Consider the following 23,620-nt stretch of genomic DNA (forward strand, 5'->3'; position numbering starts at 1 on the left):
AAAAGTGTCAGTTTTAAGACACACTTCATGTATGCTGATTTACAAAGATACTTTCCATAGTCTGGCAGAAAAACTAAGGGCATACAACTGCTTCTCAAAGGAAGTGCTTTATGGTGTCACTTTTTAATTTTAACTAATTTCTCCTACTACTTCGGCACAGTATAGATAAACTGTAAAATATTCTATTTATGACAAACAAGTTTCTAAGAAGAACATTTCTGGCTTCTGTGCGTGACTTTCCCAAAATGAGATTCCTTCAACAGTACCAGTGTAGATTTACTTATTTTATTTATTTATCAAATAAATAATGCCCTTCTTACCATGGGTTAACTCTGGGCAGCTCACAATATTAAAAGATGCCCTTGATCATGAAACAAAATTGGTCTGATGGGGCTTTTTCCATTTCTCTATAGCTTTCTTTGAATGTCCTTGATGGTTCAAAGATTGTTATCATGTCCACTGCCCTTCTACAGCAGCTTCCATCTGTAATTTTTAGGATAAACCCTTCTGCAAAATACAGTCTGCCTGTCTGTAATAGTTTCATTTCTCTTGTCTCACTCTCGCAATCATCAGTTTTCACCCACTTTCTATATAGCTTCAGGCTTTTGTATGTGAGAAGCTTTTGTATGGATCAGGGTGTTTGGCAACACAAAAGACTTTCTTTTCAAAGAGAAAGAGTCATTCTTACCTGCAGCAGCAAAGATTTGCAGTATTATTCCTTTTGGTCCATGGCAGAAATGAGGATACACACCTGGATTCCTCCATTTGCCATCAGTTGAGTAGCAATTTTGGACTGAACAACTGCTTCCAATTATACCGTCTAGTAGGCTACTGAAATCAAAGTCTGGTGGAAAAACACTAGGAAGTCAAGTTTCAAAGGGAAAGGATTTTCAGTTTCATTTCATAGGAATCTGTATAGCTGCAACATGGTTTACACTCTTGGTACCATTTTCGTTCTTTACAAACTGGATTGAGACTTGCATTTGAACTGTAACAAATCAATAACTAAATGTATAAACTGTTGGTCATCCTTAATCTATTTTCCACAAAGATGGCCTCCTTCATCAGTGGGATCTTAACCATAGACAAAATTGGCAGCTTTTTCTATTCTCTTATTAGGATTGCATTTCACTACAGTCATACATCAATGCAATTTACAGCTTATCGTGAACTTTTGATATTTAGCCTGGCATTCATTATTATAAGTTATACAGGACATGGAGATTGCAGGTTGTCTTTCACTCCTAAACAGAAAATATTATATGGTACCAAACTGGTAGTGGAGGAAATACTGCTCCAGGTAACATGTAACTACTACTTAACATGGTTTTGCCAAGAAAATAATTTGTTAAACCTTCCCACTCTGTCCCACAGTTTGTTTTTTTTCAAAACTGTGACTACTGTAGTCATGTTTCATTTAAATGGGCCAAGTGCAATTTACTTAGAAACATTAATTTTGAGCTGTTGATAGAATCAGTCCCTTAAGTAACCACTCTGTGTGTAGTGCGTGTATGCTTTCCTCCTGTATGTAAATAGGAACCTTTTTATAATGATGATAAGTCTATGGAATGTGGAATAGGCAACTCTAGTTGCCAAACTCTGACCTGTAGGCCACATTCCAGGAGATGTTTCTTTCTAGCTGCTTTGCTTCATATTCATCTTGTTTTAGAGCTGCTTTTATCTCGCACAGATTGCTTATTGGTCTGCATATGACAGGAGTCCCTATGTCACTATTTTAATACTTTTGTCCACATGGAAGTTGCAATTTTGTTTCTTCTGCTGCTTTTTTGGTTAGATGTGCACAGCTGCGACTACTGTGGTTTCGTTTAGTCAGGAAACTTCCTGTCTATTAATGCATGGTCATTCTTCAGTATCGGTGAGATCTGATTTATCTCATTCAGACATTTTCTTTGAGGACAAGTGCCATTTACTGAACTAAAGGGCTGAATTAAAATAAATGCATCTCAAAATACAAAATGCTCTGGATGAGGCTGTTTATATGGTTCTATTATTAGTATGTTTTAATATACAATGAGATTTGTATGCAAGAATTTACCTGTTTGTTTATAAGAAAACCAATTAAATTCTTCACACTTCACACCATGCTTCAGCAGTAAATCACTGCTCTTCAATCTTTTAATATCTTATTCAGCACTTGGCAGAAGATGCTTAGATGTGACTCAGCTAAGGTAGAATTATTATTGCAGACCAGGAGGTCTGAACAGCTGATTATCCACCACAAAGTCAAGAAGTCAGAACCTTCATAAATATATAACGCTCCAGAGTTTAAACTCTGAACTTTTTCTGCCTGCCCTTTGAAGCTAGGAGATATTTGACTGCTTTCTTGATACCCTTAGTAGGTCACTGAGATATATTAATATCTAAAGGTCTCTTTAGTCTGGGAACTGCTGCTCCTCAGTCCTTACAGCTTCTGTATTGGCTTGATTGAAAACTCTGTTTACAGTGGTGTTTGTTGTGATACGATAAAGCAAAGCTACAAATGCTTCATTTTGAAACAATGAGCAAAGCATCTACCATGAAATTACTTGTGCTGGAGCAAAAAACATATTTGTAATCCTCTTGTTTTATGCAAATAAAGTGCTCCACATATTTATAGTTAGAAAGTGGTCTGGAAAACATGTTCACCAGGTCACTGCCACGGTTATTTCCCAGGACTTTGGGGCTCTGTCATCCCTTGGAAAAGAGGAAAGAAAAATAAATGACTCTGACTTTGCTCTCAGTGTCCAGAAAGTGAGAAGTATTGAAAACTCTGCATAGTACCCATGAGAAGGGCTTCTGAATATCTCTTACCACCTAGTCATTCCATGAATATTTGCAGCCCATAAATATTGAAATGTTTGTATTTATACTCAGGTATGACTGAGGGGACATGGGGTTGAGTGTGATCTGGATGGATGAGAAAACATACAGGCTAAAAGGTACCCTGAAATGGGTAACTTGGATGAGGCACCCTTGTGTGCTGCATTTGGGTTGTGCAACTGTGAAAGGAGGATACAGAATGAAGGTTAGAAAAATAAATTCAAGATTTTGAGTTTGCATTTTGGATCTTAGATTTCACCTCCGCCACAAAATAATGGCAAGCAAATTATTTCTCTTTAGCCTCAGATGGTATTTGTAAAAGTTGAAAATTGTATTGTAGTTTAAATGAGTAAATATGTATTCCTAAATTTAGACCTGTTTCATGTTTTATTAAGATTGGACTAATGGTTTGTACAGTATTTTAATCTTATTGGCTTTCTCACAAAAATGTGTCTTGTGATTAACCAAATCACATAAGCACTTTGTGGTGCACTTAAATAAGAGATACATCTATCATCCTTAAAAGGTGGAAAATACTCCCAATAGAGGCTTCCAGTAACTAAGAAGCAGATTTTTATCTCCCCAACCTTACCTGGTGTTGAAAGCTGCTAAAAGTGCACGGCATATTCTCTACTATGTCTGCAAATGACCAGCAGACATAAAATTAATGCTGCATAATTATACATTCTCAATGAAATTCCCAGAATTGATTCCTAGATTTTCAGCACAATCCCTTTCATTTTCACATGAAAAGAGCACATATCACTTATTTTCAGTTTCTCCATTTTGGAAAAAAAATCTGGCTTTATTTGTAAATTCTACAAAATACAGAGGAGTCTGGCAGGACACTTACTGTAAGTCAGAAAATAAATAAGTACTTTTTTTCTTGCTCTATAGAAGATAAAATGTGATTTGCATATATAAAATATAAAGTACAGCTCTGTACCAACATCCCGGCCGTGCCACAAGGCAGAACGGCATAAAGAATGTGAAAATAACTTATATTCGTGCAATAAATAAATCACAGGGTAGGAACAGGGAAAAATAGGGTGACAAGGGGAGAAACGTTAAAGAGGGAATCCCCACTAAGGATCAAAAGGTTGGAGAGGAAGGATGGACAACACTGGTTTGGAAGCTGATTCCATCTTAGGGGTAGAAGTCACGTTAAGCTGCAGGATGGGTAAACCCAACCATATGTCTTTTTAAAAAATGGATCATATTTGCCACTTAAATAAGTCACTGGCACATGCCTGGAAATGATTACCCACAAATACTCACTGGTTCTTATGTTAGCAACATATATTTAATGGAAGAAGGTACTTTCCTAAGTCTTCTAATCTAACCCTTCTCCATGCTTTCTACAGAATTCCTGCATCCATGTCTCCCAGGTGTATAAACTTCCCAGTTTCTTAAGCAATGGAGCTGCCAGTGTCTCTTGGTATAGATGTGCTATTCTCATATCATCTATGCTTGGCGTAAAATTTCACACCCACTTTAAAATGAGAAGGCAATGGGCTAAAACTGCTTGGCCAAAAAGGCATACAGATAGGCAGTATATCAATAGCTGATTCTACAAGTCCAATGCTACTAATATTCTGTGTTTACATGCAGGCAGCTTGGTTTAAATGGCATATGGGATTCATGGCAGCACGGCAGAGAAAGGGAAATAATACACTGTTTAAGTTTGTGTATTTACTAAGTTAGGCTTTTGAATGATATCAGTTTTTTCCATGTTTGTGTTCTCTACAATATACATTTCCAGCCAACATGGCAGAATGCATCTGGAAAACCACTGGACGGTATATAAGCTGCTACAATGAAAGGGGTGAGATTGTGATTGTAAACATTTTTAAAAATTGAATAGTGTGGTTTTTACAGTAAATCCTACTAAGTGCATATGAGAATATTATCTCAAAAGAACAAGAGACAAATACAGTGGCATCCAGGAGAACCTAACTCTGCCATAGTGGTAGCTTAGCCCAATCTAGGTTCTATTTTCATGACAGAAATTATTTTTGGCTATGATTCAAGCTATTTTGCTGCTCTTGTGAAAATGCACCCTTTAGATATAAAGAAGAAAAGCATTTTGAATTTCAGCTACTACACTTTCCTCAACAGAAATGCGTTTTGCATTTTACGCAGCTGAATGGGGCAAAAATTAGGCCACAAAACAGCACAGAGGAACTATATTTCTCACCAATGTGTTTCCAACCGAAGCCTCTTTCTCTTGTTCTATGTAAGTGACCGGATCTTTCTCAACTTGCTTTTGGGGAGAAAAAAGAAACTGGAAGAGATGTGCAGGGTTACACCCCATCGCTATGATTAGGACTGATTCTGAACCCCTCAGAACCCCACACCCAATTGCCTGTACTGCTTCTTGGGGTTGGGCCAACCTTCATATAGCTTGGTTCTCTCGAACATAAAATGTTTTAATCTCTGTAATAGTTGGGTATATTTCCTTCCTGAGTTTCTATTTCTACTCTTTTGCCAATGCAAAAACAGAAAGAAAATACAAAAGGGTCTCTTCATTACATTCTGTTTGTTGCTATTGGTACCCCTCACGGAACTAATTGTTTTAGACCTCAATGTCTTCTCTAGAACTTCACTTGTAATTCTGATGCCCCTTCACTATCCATCAGTCTCACTTGCTTTATCCACTCCTGCCTCATTTAATGCACTCCCTCTTCACTTTTCCCATTTCCTTGTTTCTCTCTCTCTTTCTCCCTCTTTAGAAAACTGCTTCTATTTTGTCCATAAATCTTATAACCTCAGCAAAAGAGCACTTTTACAATCAAAAGAGTATTTGGAGCACAGCTGCATCCACACACAATTGCAGAGAGATTGTCTCTCCAATCACTGCAATGGGCATAATTCCTTATTTTCTTCCTAGGGAGGGTTAGCAGCAACTAGCTCTTTTCTTGACCATATCCCTTTTGTGATCCATTTTTCCATCACCCTTGCAGTCACCAAGCAATAACACTTTCCTTGACCATTTTCAAATGCCTACACATCAAAGGCTCAGACTGATTCTGGTAAAACAACAATTTCATGCTGAAGCAATCAAGAGACTCTGAATTAAACAGTAGGTAACTGGGAACTATGGTTTACGACAAAAAGCAGACAGAGTTATACATGAATACCTAGACTTGTGTCTGAACAACACACCAAGAAACTGGGAAATTGATATCCTTTGATAACATCTGGATTATTATAATCACTAGGTTTTAGACATTAAAAGGAGACTTCAATCTTGGCATCCCCTTTTCCCTCCCCATCAGGTAAAAATTATCTGTCTTCCTCTGTAATTGCTGTCAAAACTTCTCTGAAGCAGCATTTCCAACTAAGATCTCATCTTCAAACCTCTCTGTTTTACATTTAATCAGTCATAAGGTATGAAGCAGCAGAGAAGAAAACCTAACAAATATAAAATGGAAAAGAAAAATAACTGGCCACTGTAATCCAATTCACAAATAACTGACAGCTAAAATTACACACAAGTTGGGCACCACTTTCCCACAATCTTCCAATGAAGGCAAGGACTAAGGACAAAGTTCAACATTTAGCCATTTGGTCTTCAAGTCAACTGTGTCTCCTCCAGTGGGTAGAACAAAAGTGGGAGAAGGAAAGAGCCAGTGCAGCTACAGCCACTTTAGGTAAGAGCTGTGCAGAGGCATGGCGACAGGACTTAGTTCATGGCTCGGCTTGTAGGCACTAGGAGTAGGTGGCCTGGTTGGAACCAGATTTGACAATGGTGATAACGCTGGCAGTTGCCACCTTTGCGGCAGTGCCATGAGCAGTGACTGTACGGGCAAAGCCCTGCAGCGCTTCATACTTGCCACGCAGGGCGTCCAGCTCAAGGCGCATGGCAGCATTCTCCCGTGCTAGCTTATCAACTTCCCTTTCTAACTCTGTCTTTTGCTTTTGCAGCTCCTCCTTTTGACACACGCGCTTTACTCGGCAGCTGGCCGCATAGCCACGATTCTTCAGAGTGCGCCGACGTTGCTTCAATCTTGCTACCTCCTCCTTGGACAGGCCTCTCAGATGGTGGTTAAGTTCCCGCACTGACAATCCCATAAGCTCCTCGTCTGAAAGATGTGGTGTGTTCTCACCCATCTCCCGTTTGATCTGTTTGAAAAGGATCAAGTAGTTGAGAATCAAATGTACAAGTATGGGAAAAACAACAACTGGAAAGAGCTTTGGAGCCTAGAAGAATAAAGCAACTTATATAAACAAGTATAAAGCAACCCTAAAATGCATAAAAGATAATTGCAAAACTGCATTCACGCTATTATTATGCTATTTATTGCTAAGCAAAGCCTCCATCCTCCAAGCTGGTGAGGCAACAGGGGAACAGTTTGTAGCAATAGTATGTAGGCATTGTTATTTATATATATATTTATATATTTTCTGCAATGTTCTTTGAATCAGGATTTCCCCCCTTATACTGTAATAATTATATTATAAATTCCTCATAATAAAAATAATTGACTTTATTATAAGGTTTTGAAATTTGAAAACTTGACTAAGATCTTTAAATTATTTAGCCAGGAATTGATGCCAATGAACTCAGTGGAATTTACTTCTCAGTAGAGGAATTGTGTACTTAAATCGATGTCAATTGAATCAATAAAAGTTATCCATCAACTAAATAAGTAGGATCAAAGTATGACTAGCTCAGTCTGGATTTATTCCCATCACTTTGCTTCTTTAAAGAGACTTCTTTAATCTTCCATTTTATCAGTGTTATTATTTCACAGCAGTAGAAATAATACAACCAAATATAAAATTTTGTATTTCTTTTATATATTTCCCCCATAACTTCATTGTATTAACCCTTTGACCCAGTTCATCAATTAGTATACAGAAACTTCTTTCTATGCAAGTTTCATTCCCCTCCCCTTATAAAGCATTTTTGAAAGATAGAATGTTCTTTGGATTCAGAGGAAAAAATCTAGAGGAGCAACGCGAATATATCTAGTACTGGATCTCAAATAGCTCTTTGGGCTCTTTGCCACAATCCAGATATCATTGCAGAAGATACTCCATTTCTGGGATTAAATCTGATTCGGAGGGCACTCAAAAAGCAGGATCCAGAATGCAAATCTTAAAATTGGTTTGATGCAATTCTTTATATATGGGATCATAGACCATTTACAGTGCAATCCTATGCAGACTAGTAGAAACAGATGAAAAATTCTGTTTCCAAACTCTCAATGGAGAAAGTAACTACATACTATATTTGAGACGTTAGCTTTTGAGAACATCAAGATTATCATATAACACTGACTAAGCATTGCTCAATATTGGTGTAAGACACATGTGATATTTTCCTGCTACAGTTCAAATGCTACTGGCTGCATTCCAGATCAATTTTCAAACACTTCTTATAAACAAAATTTGCAATTTCTCTGCCTTGAGGTGTTTCTAAGCAAAAGTTAGTGAATCAACATTTTATATTGTCTTGACTTTTCCAGTTTATAGGAACACAGCAGAAATAGCCATTCATATTCAAATTGTTTTGAGGCATTAAATAATTAGAAGGAAGTGACCATTTGGCCAAATAAACCAACCTAGTCTGAGTTTCCATACTTAGACTACATATTGCTTGAAACTATTTTGTTTAATCAGTTGCAATTTCTAATAGTGTCAGGAAAATAGACATATGTAAACAATAGCAATAGGAACAATAGCACAGTGTTCCTTTGCAGATCATGCATTGTTAGAAACAAAGTTATAATTGAATATTGTCATTAAGATATTATCATAATTTCCTAATACCTGCTTAGTTGCAAGTCTTTTAACAAAATTCACCAGCTTCCGGACAATAATTATTGGCTCCCTAAAAAACCTTGGGGTGAGCATACGTATCCCTGGCTGTTTCATACAAAATCTGTTCTAAGTTAATGTGTTGATTTCCTCTTCTAGAACAGTGAAGCAGGTAAATACAGTTCCTAAAATTACTGTCCTGGATTTTTGTTTTAAAAAACTTACTGCTAGAGACTGACAATGAAGCATTTCTTTACTCTAATATAGAGGAGGGGCTGGCTTCCCTTGGCAATTTCTGTGACTTTTCTGCAGGACACACCTCTACTAGTGCTTACTTTAGTCCTTACTTTTCACAATAATAGCACACAATAATAGCAATAGCACTTAGACTTATATACCGCTTCATAGTGCTTTTACAGCCCTCTCCAAGCGGTTTTACAGAGTCAGCATATTGCTCCCAATAATCTGGGTCCTCATTTTACCCACCTCTGAAGGATGGACGGCTGAGTCAACCTTGAGCCGGTGAGATTTGAACTTACAAACTGCAGCTAGCAGTCAGCTGAAGTAGCCTGCAGTACTGCACTCTAACCACTGCACCACCTCGGCTTTATGGGTTGCCTCTGTCCTCCAACAGCAGTGGTGGCGCAGTGGTTAGAATGCAGTACTGCAGGCTAACTCACTGCTTGCTCACGCCAGGAGTTTGATTCTGACTCAACCTTCCATCCTTCCAAGGTCAGTAAAAGGAGGACCCAAATTGTTGGGGGCAATATGCTGACTCTATAAAGCACTTAGAGAGGACTGTAAAGCAGTATGAAGCGGTATATAAGCCTAAGCACTATTGCTATTAAACAAACATTGTGACAATCTTAAGAACGGGGAGGCAATAGTTTCAATTTTTTTGTTGTTTCTTTTCTTGGATACAAGCAGGGAAAATACTTATATGGAGAAGCAAGTGCCGTTCTTCAAATATTTCTGAGGAAATTAAAAGGGGCCCAGCTTGCCAAAATGTGTTTGTGTATGGGACTGTATGGCAAGAATTTATAGTTCACATTAACAAAGCCACATCAGTGCAATAACTCTCAGAGAGGAAAATTACATTAGGAAAGACATAGAACATCCTTCCCCTTTTGGCTCAATGCTGCTAGAACCATTTGCAAATATGCGCCCTTATGTGCTTCAGCAACAGTGTGGATTACAGACTGGCTATTCTTCAAAAAGAAGTTCTGTATCAACTTATTGGAAATCATTTAATTCCATACAAATTTCCACACACATGTTCACCATTTCTGAAAAGAGGATGAGGCCAAAATAGAAAGTGAACAACAACACAAGCAGGAAGAAAAAAATGGAGAAATGGAGGGAAGAGAGGATAAGGAAGTAAGGGCACAAAGAAGAGGGAAAGTGAAAGGTGGGGCTAGAATAATTGCAAAGAAGATCAGGGGAAAGGAGATGTACATAAATTGTACACAAATTCTGTAGAGTCTGTAAGGTTTACTTTTCTTCCAATAAGAACTCTGGATGTTGTTGTTGTTTTTAAATGCCAGATAATAATTACTGATTTAAGTCATGATGATCGATATGTTGTAGCAGAATACCAGAGTTTTATGGAAAGGACATGAAATCTTTAGGAAACCCTCCAGCTTGCCAAAAAATTACAAAGAGAAACGTGTTTTTCCAAACAGCTATCTCCTTACCTTTAGGGCTTTGGTTGACAAGCTGTCAGCTGACATTTTCTTGGGCACTCCTGACAGTCCCCCAGAAACAGCCTGTAATTGAACAGAGAGAGGGAATAAAAAGATCTGTGATTGCTATTCATTTTTCAAGATTGTTGTTATTTAAAGCGTCTCCACAGGTTGTGTCTTTCACAGAATTTCCCTTCTTTTTCATCTGTCTAAGTCTTCCTGTCTCATTTTCCTACTACCCATCCTGCCCAGCTGGCTTTAAAAAAATAAAAATAAAAAAATCCTGGAGTCACAGTTCCTTACTTCAGCAGGAGCAACAGAGATCCCAAAGCACCGACCCAGCATCTAAATGATTCTGTGTTTTTTGTTTTGTTTTAATAAATATAATTTTTAATGCTGTTAATTTCCTCCAAAGCAGTGTAATTCAAACGAGACAACTTTAAGATGTGCAGATGTCATCTCCCGGAATTCTAAGCCCGAAATAAAAAGTTTTTTGCACAGAACAGCCTACCTAGCCACCCAAGCAAAATATGAGGTATCTCCAGTACATCCTCTCCTCCACTGTATAGTGACTCTATAATGGACATGCTCTGCAGTTGCCGGAAACACAGAAGGGCAAACATTTCCTGAGAAGGAAACTGAACAGTGGAGAGCCAGCTGACGGGTGTGTCTCTGAAATGGCAGGGCCTGAAAGGAGACATGAGGGAGGGAATAAGAGCAATACATTTTGGTCTTTGGCAGAACAAGAACTTCAGTCCACTGGGGTGAGGGGGGGACAACTAATGAGTGACTAATAAGCCAAACCCTTACATCCCAAAGGGCAGATGTATGCCAACCGTCACTACTAAGAATTATGCATTAGAATAGTGTTTTCCAAACACTGCATTAGAAAGCTGTGTCTGCAGTCAGATATATCTATACAATCTGTGGATCAGCTGTTCTCAGAAATTGGGATTATTCTTGGTTTATCTCCTTTGAGGGAAGCCCTTATTTTTACACTGCCATATTTGTGACTAAAAAAGGATTCTTATATAGTAAGGCCAATGGCAGCATCCGATCTCTTGGAAGATTATGGCCCATAGTTACATTAGTCCTTTTCTTTCTTTTTTCCCTCCAGACCTGGCACCCTGAAAATACCTGGTGGCTGGATCTAGCTGCTATTTCATTTTGCACAACAGTACTTTGAGGTCAGCAAGCCACCTCAAATAATAGCCTTTTAATGAAATCCTGGAATTCAACATATGACACAACAAACAATGCATATTAAAAGGTTACCAGAGGAGTTGTGTCCCAGGATAGTCCAGCAACAATCTACAGATACATTAATGTTTAGATGGAGACCTTCCAAAGCAACTTAAGTAGCAGTGGTGTATAAAATTGAGGACAAATATATATAATTTTCCATTCTTTCCTACCATCCTTTCTCTTATTTTCTTTAATGATCCTGGCATTTTTCTGATAGTTCAGCAATGAAGGGGACATCTTGCTGACATTTGTCTTTTTGTCATTCTTGTTTGGAAAACTGACCTCCAATACAACTGTGCTACGTAGAGCTTTTGGCAACTAGCAGTCACAACATTGTATTTTATTCTTGGAAGCCTTCTAGAAACAGTATGTGAAGCTCAGACTAAGGTGTTTATACTTTACTAAATTATTATTTCACTTCAGTTGCAAGAGTTGAGAATTTGTGGTTCTACAGATGTCCCTGAATTGCAGTTTTCAGCATTCTTCAGAATTGCCCCTGAGGTCCCTGGGAATTGTAGTTCAGCAATGGTGGACAGCAAGGAGCTTCCATTTTCCTAATACACAGTTTCTTAATCTTAGCAACTTTAAAACGTGTGAACCACAACTCCCAGAATTCCACAGTGTTGAGAAGCACTGCCCTAATACTTAGTTTCATCATGTACTGTATATATTGGTGTCTAGTGGCATCACATATCCATCTTCTTTCTGAGAATGTTTGTTCAAATGTAAAGTTATGTTTTAAGGATTATGCCCTCGTGTCGCTGAGCTCTTAAGAATATGGATCGTACCAATGAATTTTTACTTTATAATACTGGTTCATGCAATTTCACGCAAGTGGTTCTAGTGCTGTCAATTTTCTTTGAAGTTCCCAATCCAGAAGTGTTGGATTAAAGCTCACATCTATGCTATGGGAAATGTAATCTAGTACTTTAGTTAGAAGGCTAAATAAACTATTCATATATGGGATCTGAAGATACCCAAATGTAAAGCCCAGCATATTAGTGGGCAAAGATCAGACTGAGCTGATATATCTGGTGAGCTCTTGATGACTTTGAAACAGTTGTTGTTCCAGCCTAATTCTTCCAAGATTTGAAGTGAGGTTAAATGTGAGAGAGAGATTGCCCTAAATTATTTTATTATTTTTAAGTATTATGATGTGGCTAGATGTGAGCAGGAAATTCAGAGTCATGGGGGTGGTTAGATATCTCTACTCCTTTGTTAATTATCATCTATTTAACTCTTTTAGGAAACTTTGAGTGGGAGCTGCCCAGAGTTGGTTATAAAATGGATGGCTATATAAATATTTTAAATAAATAAAACAAATCCAGAATCTCAATTCCTTCACACTAATGAAAATCCAATTATCACTATAATGTTTTACATTTATTTTCAGATATTGATATTTATTCTCAGTCCAGGATTTGAGGATGTGAATGTAAATGGAAAAGTACAGAATAAGTAAGAGCAGCCGTAGGTAACACTGAAAATGTTTAAGGAAGATTTAGGGGTTTTTTAAATCTCTCAGAAAGTACAAACGCTTCATATCTCAACTTCAATCTCTGAAGTCGGGATTTCTAAACTTCTTACTTCACCTCACAGGCTTTCTGGAGTACCAGGGATAAAATTTGAAGCAGAAGATCATATGTATATTTTTTAATCATCTGCAGTGATTTCCTAGAATTAGGTCACCAACACTTATAGATTTCAGAGCAAAGCATAGAGTTCATGGTTCACAACATGAGAGATGGCCAGAAAGTATACCCCTGAGAATATGAGCACATCAAGGAAAGTTGTGCTTTTTTTGAAAGACATTCAGAATTTAAGTAGTATTTCTTTTTTTACTTCATCCTCTGGTCAAAATTAAGTTTTTAAGTGCCATTAGTCATTTGGCTACAAATCTAAATAGTTATTGCTGAGATCACATTCATACACTTGTCTCATTGGAAAGCTTAATTTTTCCTCTTGAAATTGGCAGTACTATTATATAGAAACAACAACAATCCTTCAGCAGTCTTAAAGGCTGACATTTATTATGGGATAAGGTTTAGATACTGTAATAGATTTACATGGTTGCTCCACTGGAAATCATGAATATTCCTTTGGCCCCTCCATTAGAGAAAGAGCTTATGACTGCAGAGCAAATAATCTTCTCATATTTTTAATAAAACTACCTTGGTTGAAATACAAGTGACTTAATTGAATGTTATACCTCCAATTTTTAAAATATCTTATAAATTCCCTGCTTGCAAAACAATACTATGAATGATAGATTTTGATAGAAACAAATATCTAACCTAATTAAAACACGCCTTAAGAGTATAATCTCCCCTTTTCATCTCTAGAAAAACATGGTTTAATTAACAATCGTTAATTAAGCAAGACCTTGCAGAAGACCTATTTTTAAATCTAGACCAAAGAATTTTTCTTCTTCTTTCCCATAGACACAAATGTCTTACAGCTGAATTTACTAATTTTTCACTCTTAGTTTACTCCAACCAAGGAATAACCAAGGGATCTTACATCTAGTCTTGAATAGATTCAATTTTATATATAATTTCTCAGCCTTCTCATACCATCAGGGTAGGATGGACTATTCCTTTCTAAAGCCTTGTGTATCTAAAGCCCCTTGGTCAATGGAGGAGGAAAAAAAAATCTCATTGTAAATCAGCAGAAACAGAAATGTGTTACCATCTCTACTGTGCCTTTTGGCATTACTGGAAGTGGAATCCAAGTTGTGAAGTATTCAGGCAGATATACAGATCTTTGTTATCCAAAAACCTTGTAGAGCTGATAAGACATATTGCAAGAAATAATAACAGGTCAGGTAAAGAGATTGATGAGAAAGGGGGTTGCTACAGGCACATGGATGACTGAAAAGTTGTATGAATGACACTGAAGAGATTCCAAGATTTGTACAGTCTGGAGCGGCAAGTGATACAAAGCACACATTGGACTGTAATACTGACAGCATTTTTAAAAGCCATCGAGCTTTCATCCTTTGCTTATCTTCAAAGCAAATTTGCACCACATCATCTCAGGTGAAGAGTCTCTTGAAGTAAAGTCAGCTAGTCCAGGGTAAGATGCTTGCCATAACCCATCAATGCAAAGTTAAATTTCAGTGTATAATTAATATGAAGTAATGATATTATCTCAATGCTGATTCAAAAAAACTTGGGAAATAAATACCCCTTGCTCGTGAGACGGTCTCATCACCAAAAGATGCAAAGGCAAAACTAAATATGCATTGAGAACAACTATCCTCCTAAGAGCTAACAAATTGGGAATCAAGAAGTTGAGGCTTACAACATAAACCCACCAGCTGGAAAACCTGGTGCTTGTAGTACATTATTTCTGGAAGATAGTACAATGGAATGCCAGTCTCTTAAGTGTCAACCTAAAGAAATGTGCAACTATCCAATTCCTGATAGGAGCACTAATCCAAAGTTTACCTAAGTCTCTTTACTTTTTTAGTTGTCTTAGTAAGACTGGAACTAGTTTACAGTTTAGACTAGGTCACTGGTTGCTTAAATAATGCTGAAGAAATCATAATTAGCTAGAACCCAATAAACCATAAAACAGGGTTTAACGAATCATAAGGCCTACCCTTGTAAAATCAAGACTAAAAAAGCATTAAGGTTTAGCCACTTTTCTGAAGCTGCATTTTTTAAGCACATGATTTTTAAGCACTTTAACATAGAATAATAGTTTATTTCCAAAGAAATAAACATACAAATGGGGGTAGGAAGGGGAAACAATGCTGATAGTACAGTATCATCTTTAATCTAGAGACAGCAGACTGATTATGTGAATTATCTAAATAGCTCAAAGCAAGGTCCTTGTATATTCAATTCAAGCATTATAAGATGCTAAGAATTTGTCTTCACCAAAGCCATTCTGTCCATTTTCTGTACATGCTCCATTTCATTCTTTGTCATTCTTAGATGCTTTAGCTCAGCACCAGTAGCTCCATATGCTATTTCTATGGATGGAGAAACAGAACAAATTTCACAGGGTGCAAAATTCTTGCTGTTCTTGGAGTTCCTTGTAGATTTCTCTCACCATTCTAAACTTTTAATTGTTTAACAGAATAACAGTGTTTTACTGGAGGTCCAGTATTTTACTGGAGGTCTTCAGTAAAATGCCCTGTTTAAGCAGGAGATCCTGTAGCATTCCAGACAAGTGGCTGTCCAGTCTCTTATTAAAAGCCTCCTGTGATGGAGCACCCATAACTTTTGAAGGCAAACCATTCCACTGGTTAATTGTTCTCACTTTTAGAAAATTTCTCCTTAGTTCTAGGTTGCTTCTCTCCTTGATTAATTTCCATCCATTGTTTCTTGTCTTGCCTTTGGAAAATAGATTGACCCTCTCTTTTTTCTGGCAGTCTCTCAAATATTGGAACACTGCTATCATGTCACCCCAGCCTTTGTTTTGACTAGATTGGACAAACCCAATTCCTGCCACCGTTCTTCGTATGTTTTAACCTTCACCCTTGTAATCATCTGTGTTGCTCTTTTCTACACTCTTTCCAGAGTCTCTACATCTTTTTTATAATACGGTGACTAAAACTGGATGCAGTATTCCAAGTGTGGTCTTATTAAAGCCTTATAAAGTGGTACTAATATTTCATGTGGTTCTATCCCTCTGTTAATGCAACGTAGCACTGTGTTGGCTTTTTTGACTGCTGCTGCACACTGCTGTATACAATGACTAACGGTATATAATATAATGACTATATACCCCAGCAAAGAAAGTAGGTTGGAATATATATTCTCCAAATATATTTCTGTTGAATGCTGTTTGAAATTTCTATACAGAATCAGGGCAGAATGGAGATGCTGAATACATTTCTGTCTGTTTATAAAATTAAATAATGTACCAAACTCTTTCAAACTGGATAGCTCAAATATAATAAAGGGGATGTGGGCAAAAAACTAATTCTTCTTTTGGTACACACACATTCTTACCCTTTTGTGACCCTTTTCAATATATTTTAAAAGGAAGTTCACAGAGTGCTGCAAACCATTATATGTGGAGGAGGGTAGCAACTTGTCCCAGACATCACTAATTGCATCAGAGGGAATGTCCAATAAGTCTCCATGGTACTTGTGTAACCACATTCCATGAAGCAAATGGAACATGTTTGCTAGATAAGGGAAATAGTGGACCTCTCACAATCCATTGCTTAAGAACCAAATGCTAAGAACTTTTGCCTCTGTCATGATTTACTGTATAACTCCAATAAACAAAACCACAAATTAAAATATATTCCCATTCTGAATACGATTCCCTGAGACTGACACAGTTCCTCCTGGAGTGTTCTAGCACAGGGATGTCCAACAGTGGTGGGTTTCTACCGATTTGCCCTGGTTTGGGCGAACCAGTACCGGTGGCAGCAGGAGGCTCTGCCGACCCACCTGGACCTCATCACGGATGCTCTGCGCATGTGCAGAAGGTTCTGCGCATGCGCAGAAGCACCATGTGCGAGCGCATGCTCACAGTTCTGAACTGGTAGCGAAGGTAAGTGAAACCCACTACTGATCCCCAACCTTGGCAACTTTAAAGCAAGCTGGCTGGGGAATTCTGGGAGTTGAAGTCCGCCAGACTTAAAGTTGCCAAGGTTGGAGACCCCTGTTCTAGCCTAATGAAAGACTTTTGCAATTTGTCCGTTCAATTTTCAGAGGATAAAGTACAGCAAAGACACTCCCTCCTGTTTCACAAGTATAAGAAGATCAATATTTGGATAATTTATTTGCTAGCATAATTCATTGTAAGTCTATCAATATATAGTATAGCAGCTGTTTGCACAGCGTATGCGGTTTTTATGGATTTGGCATCCAGCGTCTAAGAAGTTTATTATTTTGCTAGTGTACCAAACTACTGCAAAACTGATTTCCCCCCAAATGGTATGTTAACTTTTCTGATGCCAAGTTGTGGACTTCTCAGATAGGGTATCAAATATCCAAGACAACATGGAAACAGTAAGGAAACAAATATACATCTTTGTTTTGAAAATAGTGAACCTGTCTCCAAACAGGTTCACTATTTTCAAAACAAAGATGTATGCACAATTTTTAATATTCTGGCTCAGCTCATCTATTCAACTGTTTCCAAATTCATAGCCCTTATAGTTCAACAATTGTTAGGTATGACAAAAATGGGCAAAGGAGCAATTATACCATTTTCAGGATCAAATTTTACCCAGATATCCGCTGTAAGAAATCCTTGTGGTAGTTGTCGCTTCTATTCTGCTATTGATACATATATAGTTTGGAAGTATGGGAATTGAGCTAACATATCTATTGCAATATCTAAAACTCTGATAAACTGAAAGAAAAACAACAACCAACAGTCATGATTGGGAATAATATATCCCTTGATAAAATGCCCTCCAGGAATTTCACCCAGAGTCATGTCAACAACACAGTATTCTTTAGAGGAGTAAAACAATACCTATAAATTCTAAAACAAATTTGCCTTGATGGAATTTTGATTGTAATGAAATGAATATCCTTAAATGCACACTCAGCAAATTTCACTCAGAAATTTTCTTCCGCCAAGGTCAAAGGGATTTATTCCTGAGGAAATACGCCTAAATCCAAGCTGTGTATTTAGCATCCATACACTGATGTATTATTTCAATAAAAATGACCCTTCAGCACAACATGTGGAGCAATTTCCAACATAAGACCCAAGAAAACCTATTAGCATTCAACTGTCCATATATGGTGTGCATTTTCAGCACCAATGCAGATTTGCTTTTAGATTTTTCTTTCCTTGGTTTTTTTTTTTTAAATATGTTTTATTATTTTACTTGTGAGCCACCACAGTACTGTGCAAATGAGTGGTCAATAAAAATGATGTATAGAATATGCACATAATCTGTAAAATATTTTCAACCAAGTATTGGCACTTTGATTTTTTTCTCTCCCCACCCATCTCTTCCCTTCCTTGATCAAATTATGATAAAGAAAGCAAAATGTAAAGCGATCATGTCAATATGTTATACATTTTAGAAATTTGTGGTCATGCAAATAAGTAACCTGTGGTAACTTTAAGGACCTTTAAAATACACTTCGGGCACAACTGTTTGCTCACCATAACAGGCATTACATGCCAAGAAATTTAATCCCAGATGACTTTGATTAGAATCTTTCCATTGTAAAATAAAACTTCCCAAGAGTTGCAGCTATATAAAAATTATCAAGAAACCCAAACCTAGGATTTGATGATAATTCTATGAAATACTCAGCAAGAAACCTTAACTAGTAAGCATATTCACAGTGGCATTTTTTCACAGTCCTCCCCTCTTCACATCTTCAACAGATGTTTCAGTTTTTATGTGACAATCAAATCATAAACATCTGCCTTTTGGGGGATCCTTTAACCAGAATGGCATCTTTGAGATTGCTGCAAATTCTAATTACAGTAAAGGGATTCAGTATGAGGGCTTTTTAGAATCTATAGGCATAACAAGGAAGCCTCATTTCCAGAACTGGCTTAATATATTGTGTAAAAACCCAGCCACTATGGTTATAAATCATAGTTACAACATCGTATACTCCCAGCCAGTTACATTTTGTTTTGTAAGATGTTGTCAAATGAACCATGTCTTAGCATGATTTGTCCACTCTTTCAATAAAAGGAGTTTCACAGGTTTATGTAAGAGCATTCTCTAATACACTATAGTATTAGACTATAATTTCCAAAATTTCTCACCAAAAGGGTTAAAATAACCGCAAAGGATGAGAATTAGGAAAATAGTCTGAATATCCAACCCTACACAGAAATGATCATTTGAAACACCACATCACAGGTAGCTTTAATTCATTTCAGTTCTCAAACTCTTTCCACAGATTCTCTGGCGAAGAAAAACACACCCTTCCAGTTCATTCTTTAAATAAAACAAAGGAACCTTCAATTATAGGAACTATTCAGTTTTGCTATAATCCCAAAGTCTACCAAACACAATATGGTGTCAGAGACTTGCATGTAAATTAAGACATCCCCATTCCTGGCAATTATATCAGCTACAAGCAAAGCTCAAAAATCTTCTCTGCAAAAACTCTTAATTATCCCCAAACTTCCTTCACTCTGTTCCTGCCGTATAATTTGGATAGGAAGAATGGATTTAATTTTGTTACTAGAAATCTGCATGAATGTACTTGTAAGTTCAGAATCTACATTCTGGTCCTCAGTGTTGTGTCACGGATGAAGGTAACAGCCTTAAGAACAAGGTAACAAAAGTTGCAGGTTTGCGTATTTTTTACTTGCCTGCTAAAAAAGCAACTTGCGTTACCAGGCAGGTTTCAAAAAAAGGGAAACTGCCTCCTCTAAATTGAACCTGGAAACGGAAGCTACATAGCTGTTTAATAACCTTGGTTAAAATGTTTTTGCTCAGGAAAAAGACTGTTCCTTGCTAGTTACCAAAGGAAGAATCTCCCATCCACCCCTTCTGCTTACTTACCTGCACAGAACTGCAGGTAACTGCAGGTTGACTGCAGGTTGACTCTGGCGAGTTGCTAAACACTGGATGGTTACTTATATAGATAATGGGAGACAGAAATTTGCACTTTTAACTACTGCTTTTCTTGATCTAGTCTGCCAGGTAAAATCCTATAGATATCTATTCAGATGTAAGCCTAAATGTAGACTGTTTATGGTTATAAAAGCAAAGTTACCTGGGAATTATGAAAGATACGATTGTATACATCTGGTAGGCGCCAACCTGGGGAGAGTTAATGCATCTTCAAAAAAAGATAGACACACAAGGTGTTACTAAATATAGGCTTAATCAGAGCAATAATTAAAGGATGGGGCACATCACCAGTACACGTTCCTTAGAATCTATAAACAAATATCAGCTGTAGTTTATAAAAGGAATGTGTGTGTCATTATGGGAACCGTAAAATCTAACTGTATTCTGAAACAATAGATCTTGAGGAACATACATTTTCAAAAATGTGAAACTATGCAGGCACACATTTAAAAATCCTTAAAAGTTCCCTTTGAAATATTTTCTATGCACTTTTACAGAAGAGAAAGCTTACAAATACATGGGCTAGAAATTGTTTGTTGAGTCTATAAACAGGAGCAAGTGGAATTAATGCAAAACTACCCTTTTACAATAGTTCCCTTTTGTTTCTTAAGCTACATTAGTTTAAACTAGGACAGAGAATAATTGAAACTGTACTTATTTTGGTGTCTAGATGAAAAGGAATCCTTGTTGCTGCTGAATTACATATAACAAAAACTCAATAATACAAGGCTTATAAAGTTTTTGTTTTACTCACAAGTGAAGGCAACTTTGACATCAGATTAAATCCTTTTTCTAAATAAACATTTATGAGATACATTTTGCCTTGGTTTTCTTCTTTCATTTTACCATCTGCAATTTACAATTCTCTTCTTTCTTTTTAATGGTTAACTACAAACCACCTGCCCCACAGATTAAATATAACACTTTCAAGAGAACTGGCATACCAGGACTTTTGCAGAGCACAGAAGCAGAGTTATTAAACAAAACATCCAAGGAATTCAATAGCTTAATAATCACTTAATTGTGGTTACACCAGCATAAATATCACTATGAGCTTGTCCTCAATGAAATTCCAATGAACATCTAGCAAGAGAGGTAACCTTTCAAGAAAAAAAAAGTTTCTTCTCTATTCTGCAGACCTTAGATATGTTTGTGACTACACTGGCTGAGCATGAGAGGATCACTATAGCCAAATGAATTTTGGCGGACATTGGATTGGACAGGTATACCAAGAGGCTACAAAGCTCCAGGGGGGAAAAAAGAGACTGGCCATCTTTATATAAAAAAAGAATATCAAACACTTTATCCAAAATGCATGCTGTTTTGTGAATTAATAACTATAGACTGAAATCACAATACCTGTTGATGCCAGTCCATGACTGAGTGCCTCTTAGGTTAGCATTACCAGCCTTGGATAACCCAAGCTCTTCTCTGCAGCATTTCCATACCCGCGGTCCACTCCCTCTGGAGAAATCCACCTGCTCCTATTCTGGTTGCTTTTACAGTACTCCTCCTTTTGACTTTCAAAAGATGGCTGTTCTACTTCTGCTTTCCACCCCCCACCCTCTCTTTGATCTGTTTTTCAACTTTGTCATTTATATTGGTACTTTAAAAAAAACCCGCTGTTGAAAGAATTAAACCCAAAACAATCCCGAGATCCTTTTAATCCCAAATGGAAAACAAAGTAGGATTGGGCATTTGTTTATTCATCTAAATGAAGCGCACCAAACAGGAAATAACCCCAAATTAAAATCGAAGACATCCCTCTAGATGTGCGTAAAAAACAACAACAAAAGCCTTCATGATCTTTACGGAGTTTCAGAAGACGGGGGTGGGGGATAAATTAAGGACCCCTATGCATGGAAGCAATCCCAGGATCTTCCAATAGGAAAAAAAAAAATTCGAAAGTCACAAGTTAAGGCCAAGTTTTGTTTAGGTTTTTTAATGCTGATGCAGGTTATCTACACGGTTAGTTCCACAAACTCCCAAGTCACCCTTCGTTTGCTCTTCACTTTCCCTGCGTCATCAGGCGTTCAGCACCATTCTGGAGGTTCAGCCTATTTCGCCGGGAACTCCCGAATCCACCTGAATATTCCTCCGAAGCCGATATACACCACCGTTAAAACCGAACCATTGTCAACTCATGTATTATTGGCGGGATAGGAAAGGAAAGGAAAGGAAAGGAAAGGGCGGATTTAGACCGATCCACATGATTTTTTCCAATGGAATCCACACCCCACCCGCACATCGGAACTCGCATTGGTGCCAAACGGCTTTTTACATGTGACCGAGGCCTCAGCACGTGCAAACACAGGACTAATAATGTAACGAGCAACTCCTATTTATTAAGCGATTTCCTGTCTCTTATACGTGCCTCGCAACTGTGAAAGGCAAATCAACACAACACAGTTTCTTTAAAAAAAACAACCAACCACACACGCTTTGCTCCAAATCCGGATTCCTTCTACAGATTCTTTCTTCAGAACAGAGCGACACGCTGTACCATCAGCTAAATTGAAACATTCCCCGTGAAACAGCTATTACTGTCTAGCTCTGTAGAAAATCAACACCAGACAGCCCCTCCTTACCGCACGGAAACAATCCACAATGACCCACACGGCTACGCTTTTCTCCATCGCTTTCACCTCTCTTGCGTCTGACATTAAAAGCCTCACTTTGGCATAGTGCAAGCCGCCATCCGTTCCTGACGTCTGTAAACTAGAATTATAAACGAAAGATTCACTTACTGCCTACCAAATCGTCCTTTTGTTTGCCGTTTTCCTCTATGCAGTCGAAGGGGCCGCGTTTTCTTGACAATTAAGCTTTCAAATCGCCTTGTTTATGTCCCCAAATGAAGTTGTTGTTTTCCGAAGCGAAGGGCTGAGCTGGGCGCTGCGCTGCGATCTGCTGAGTTGTATTATGAGTTTCCTGGAATTACTCACTCACAGGATTCTTTTCATTCATAAAAACACAGTCATACAATGACATCATTCTTTCCCCTCCCTCCCCATCTTAGTGAAGGGCACAGACTGAAGAATGGTGAAAGGAAGCTGCCATCTTGGTACTGGGCATTTATTTTTAAAGGGACCATACCAAATGCTTTGCAGTTGATAGCTAGCCTTCAGAATCAATGCTTTGATAGGAGCAGATATTATTTCTGTACAAAAATTAAGAACTGAAGAATGAGTAGATAAAAATAACTTACCCTAAGCCACTACCAATCCTTATAATTTATATTGATATATTGACCATCAATTGTGTTGTAAATGTTGTACCTTGATGAACGTATCTTTTCTTTTATGTACACTGAGAGCATATGCACCAAGACAAATTCCTTGTGTGTCCAATCACACTTGGCCAATAAAAATTCTATTCTATTCTACCAAAACTATACATTTTGTTTATATGGAAAGGTGTCAATTTACACTATCCCTAATTAGCCCTACATCCACTGCAGAGCAAGGAACCTACCACATAGCATACAAAAGCCTTTCAGAAGATTAATGTTTGCTGAAACTATCCAGTTCAGGTCACATACACAATGTAGCCTCATGCATCTGCCTTCATCATT

At 37.6% G+C, this 23,620-nt stretch overlaps 1 protein-coding gene across 8 annotated transcripts; it reads right to left on the reverse strand.

The window, feature by feature from the left end:
• Window positions 1-2,852: 2,852 nt before the first annotated feature.
• MAFF (MAF bZIP transcription factor F) lies at window positions 2,853-22,992 on the reverse strand. Of its 8 annotated transcripts, none has more exons than XM_058189983.1 (5): window positions 22,797-22,992; window positions 20,192-20,257; window positions 10,780-10,955; window positions 10,281-10,352; window positions 2,853-6,945 (listed from the first exon to the last, which is right to left on the reverse strand). In XM_058189983.1, the coding sequence occupies exons 4-5, from the start codon at window positions 10,314-10,316 to the stop codon at window positions 6,532-6,534; spliced, it is 450 nt and encodes a 149-aa protein (XP_058045966.1). In that variant the 5' UTR covers window positions 10,317-10,352; window positions 10,780-10,955; window positions 20,192-20,257; window positions 22,797-22,992; the 3' UTR covers window positions 2,853-6,531. The 8 variants fall into 8 exon arrangements, with proteins under 8 accessions (XP_058045966.1, XP_058045965.1, XP_058045967.1 ...); XM_058189982.1 differs by lacking the exon at window positions 10,780-10,955 and adding an exon at window positions 21,409-22,189; XM_058189984.1 differs by lacking the exon at window positions 10,780-10,955 and having other exon boundaries at window positions 22,804-22,992.
• Between the last annotated feature and the right edge of the window lie 628 nt (window positions 22,993-23,620).

This window comes from Ahaetulla prasina, chromosome 7 (genome assembly GCF_028640845.1).
Source record: "Ahaetulla prasina isolate Xishuangbanna chromosome 7, ASM2864084v1, whole genome shotgun sequence".
Taxonomy (NCBI): domain Eukaryota; kingdom Metazoa; phylum Chordata; class Lepidosauria; order Squamata; family Colubridae; genus Ahaetulla; species Ahaetulla prasina.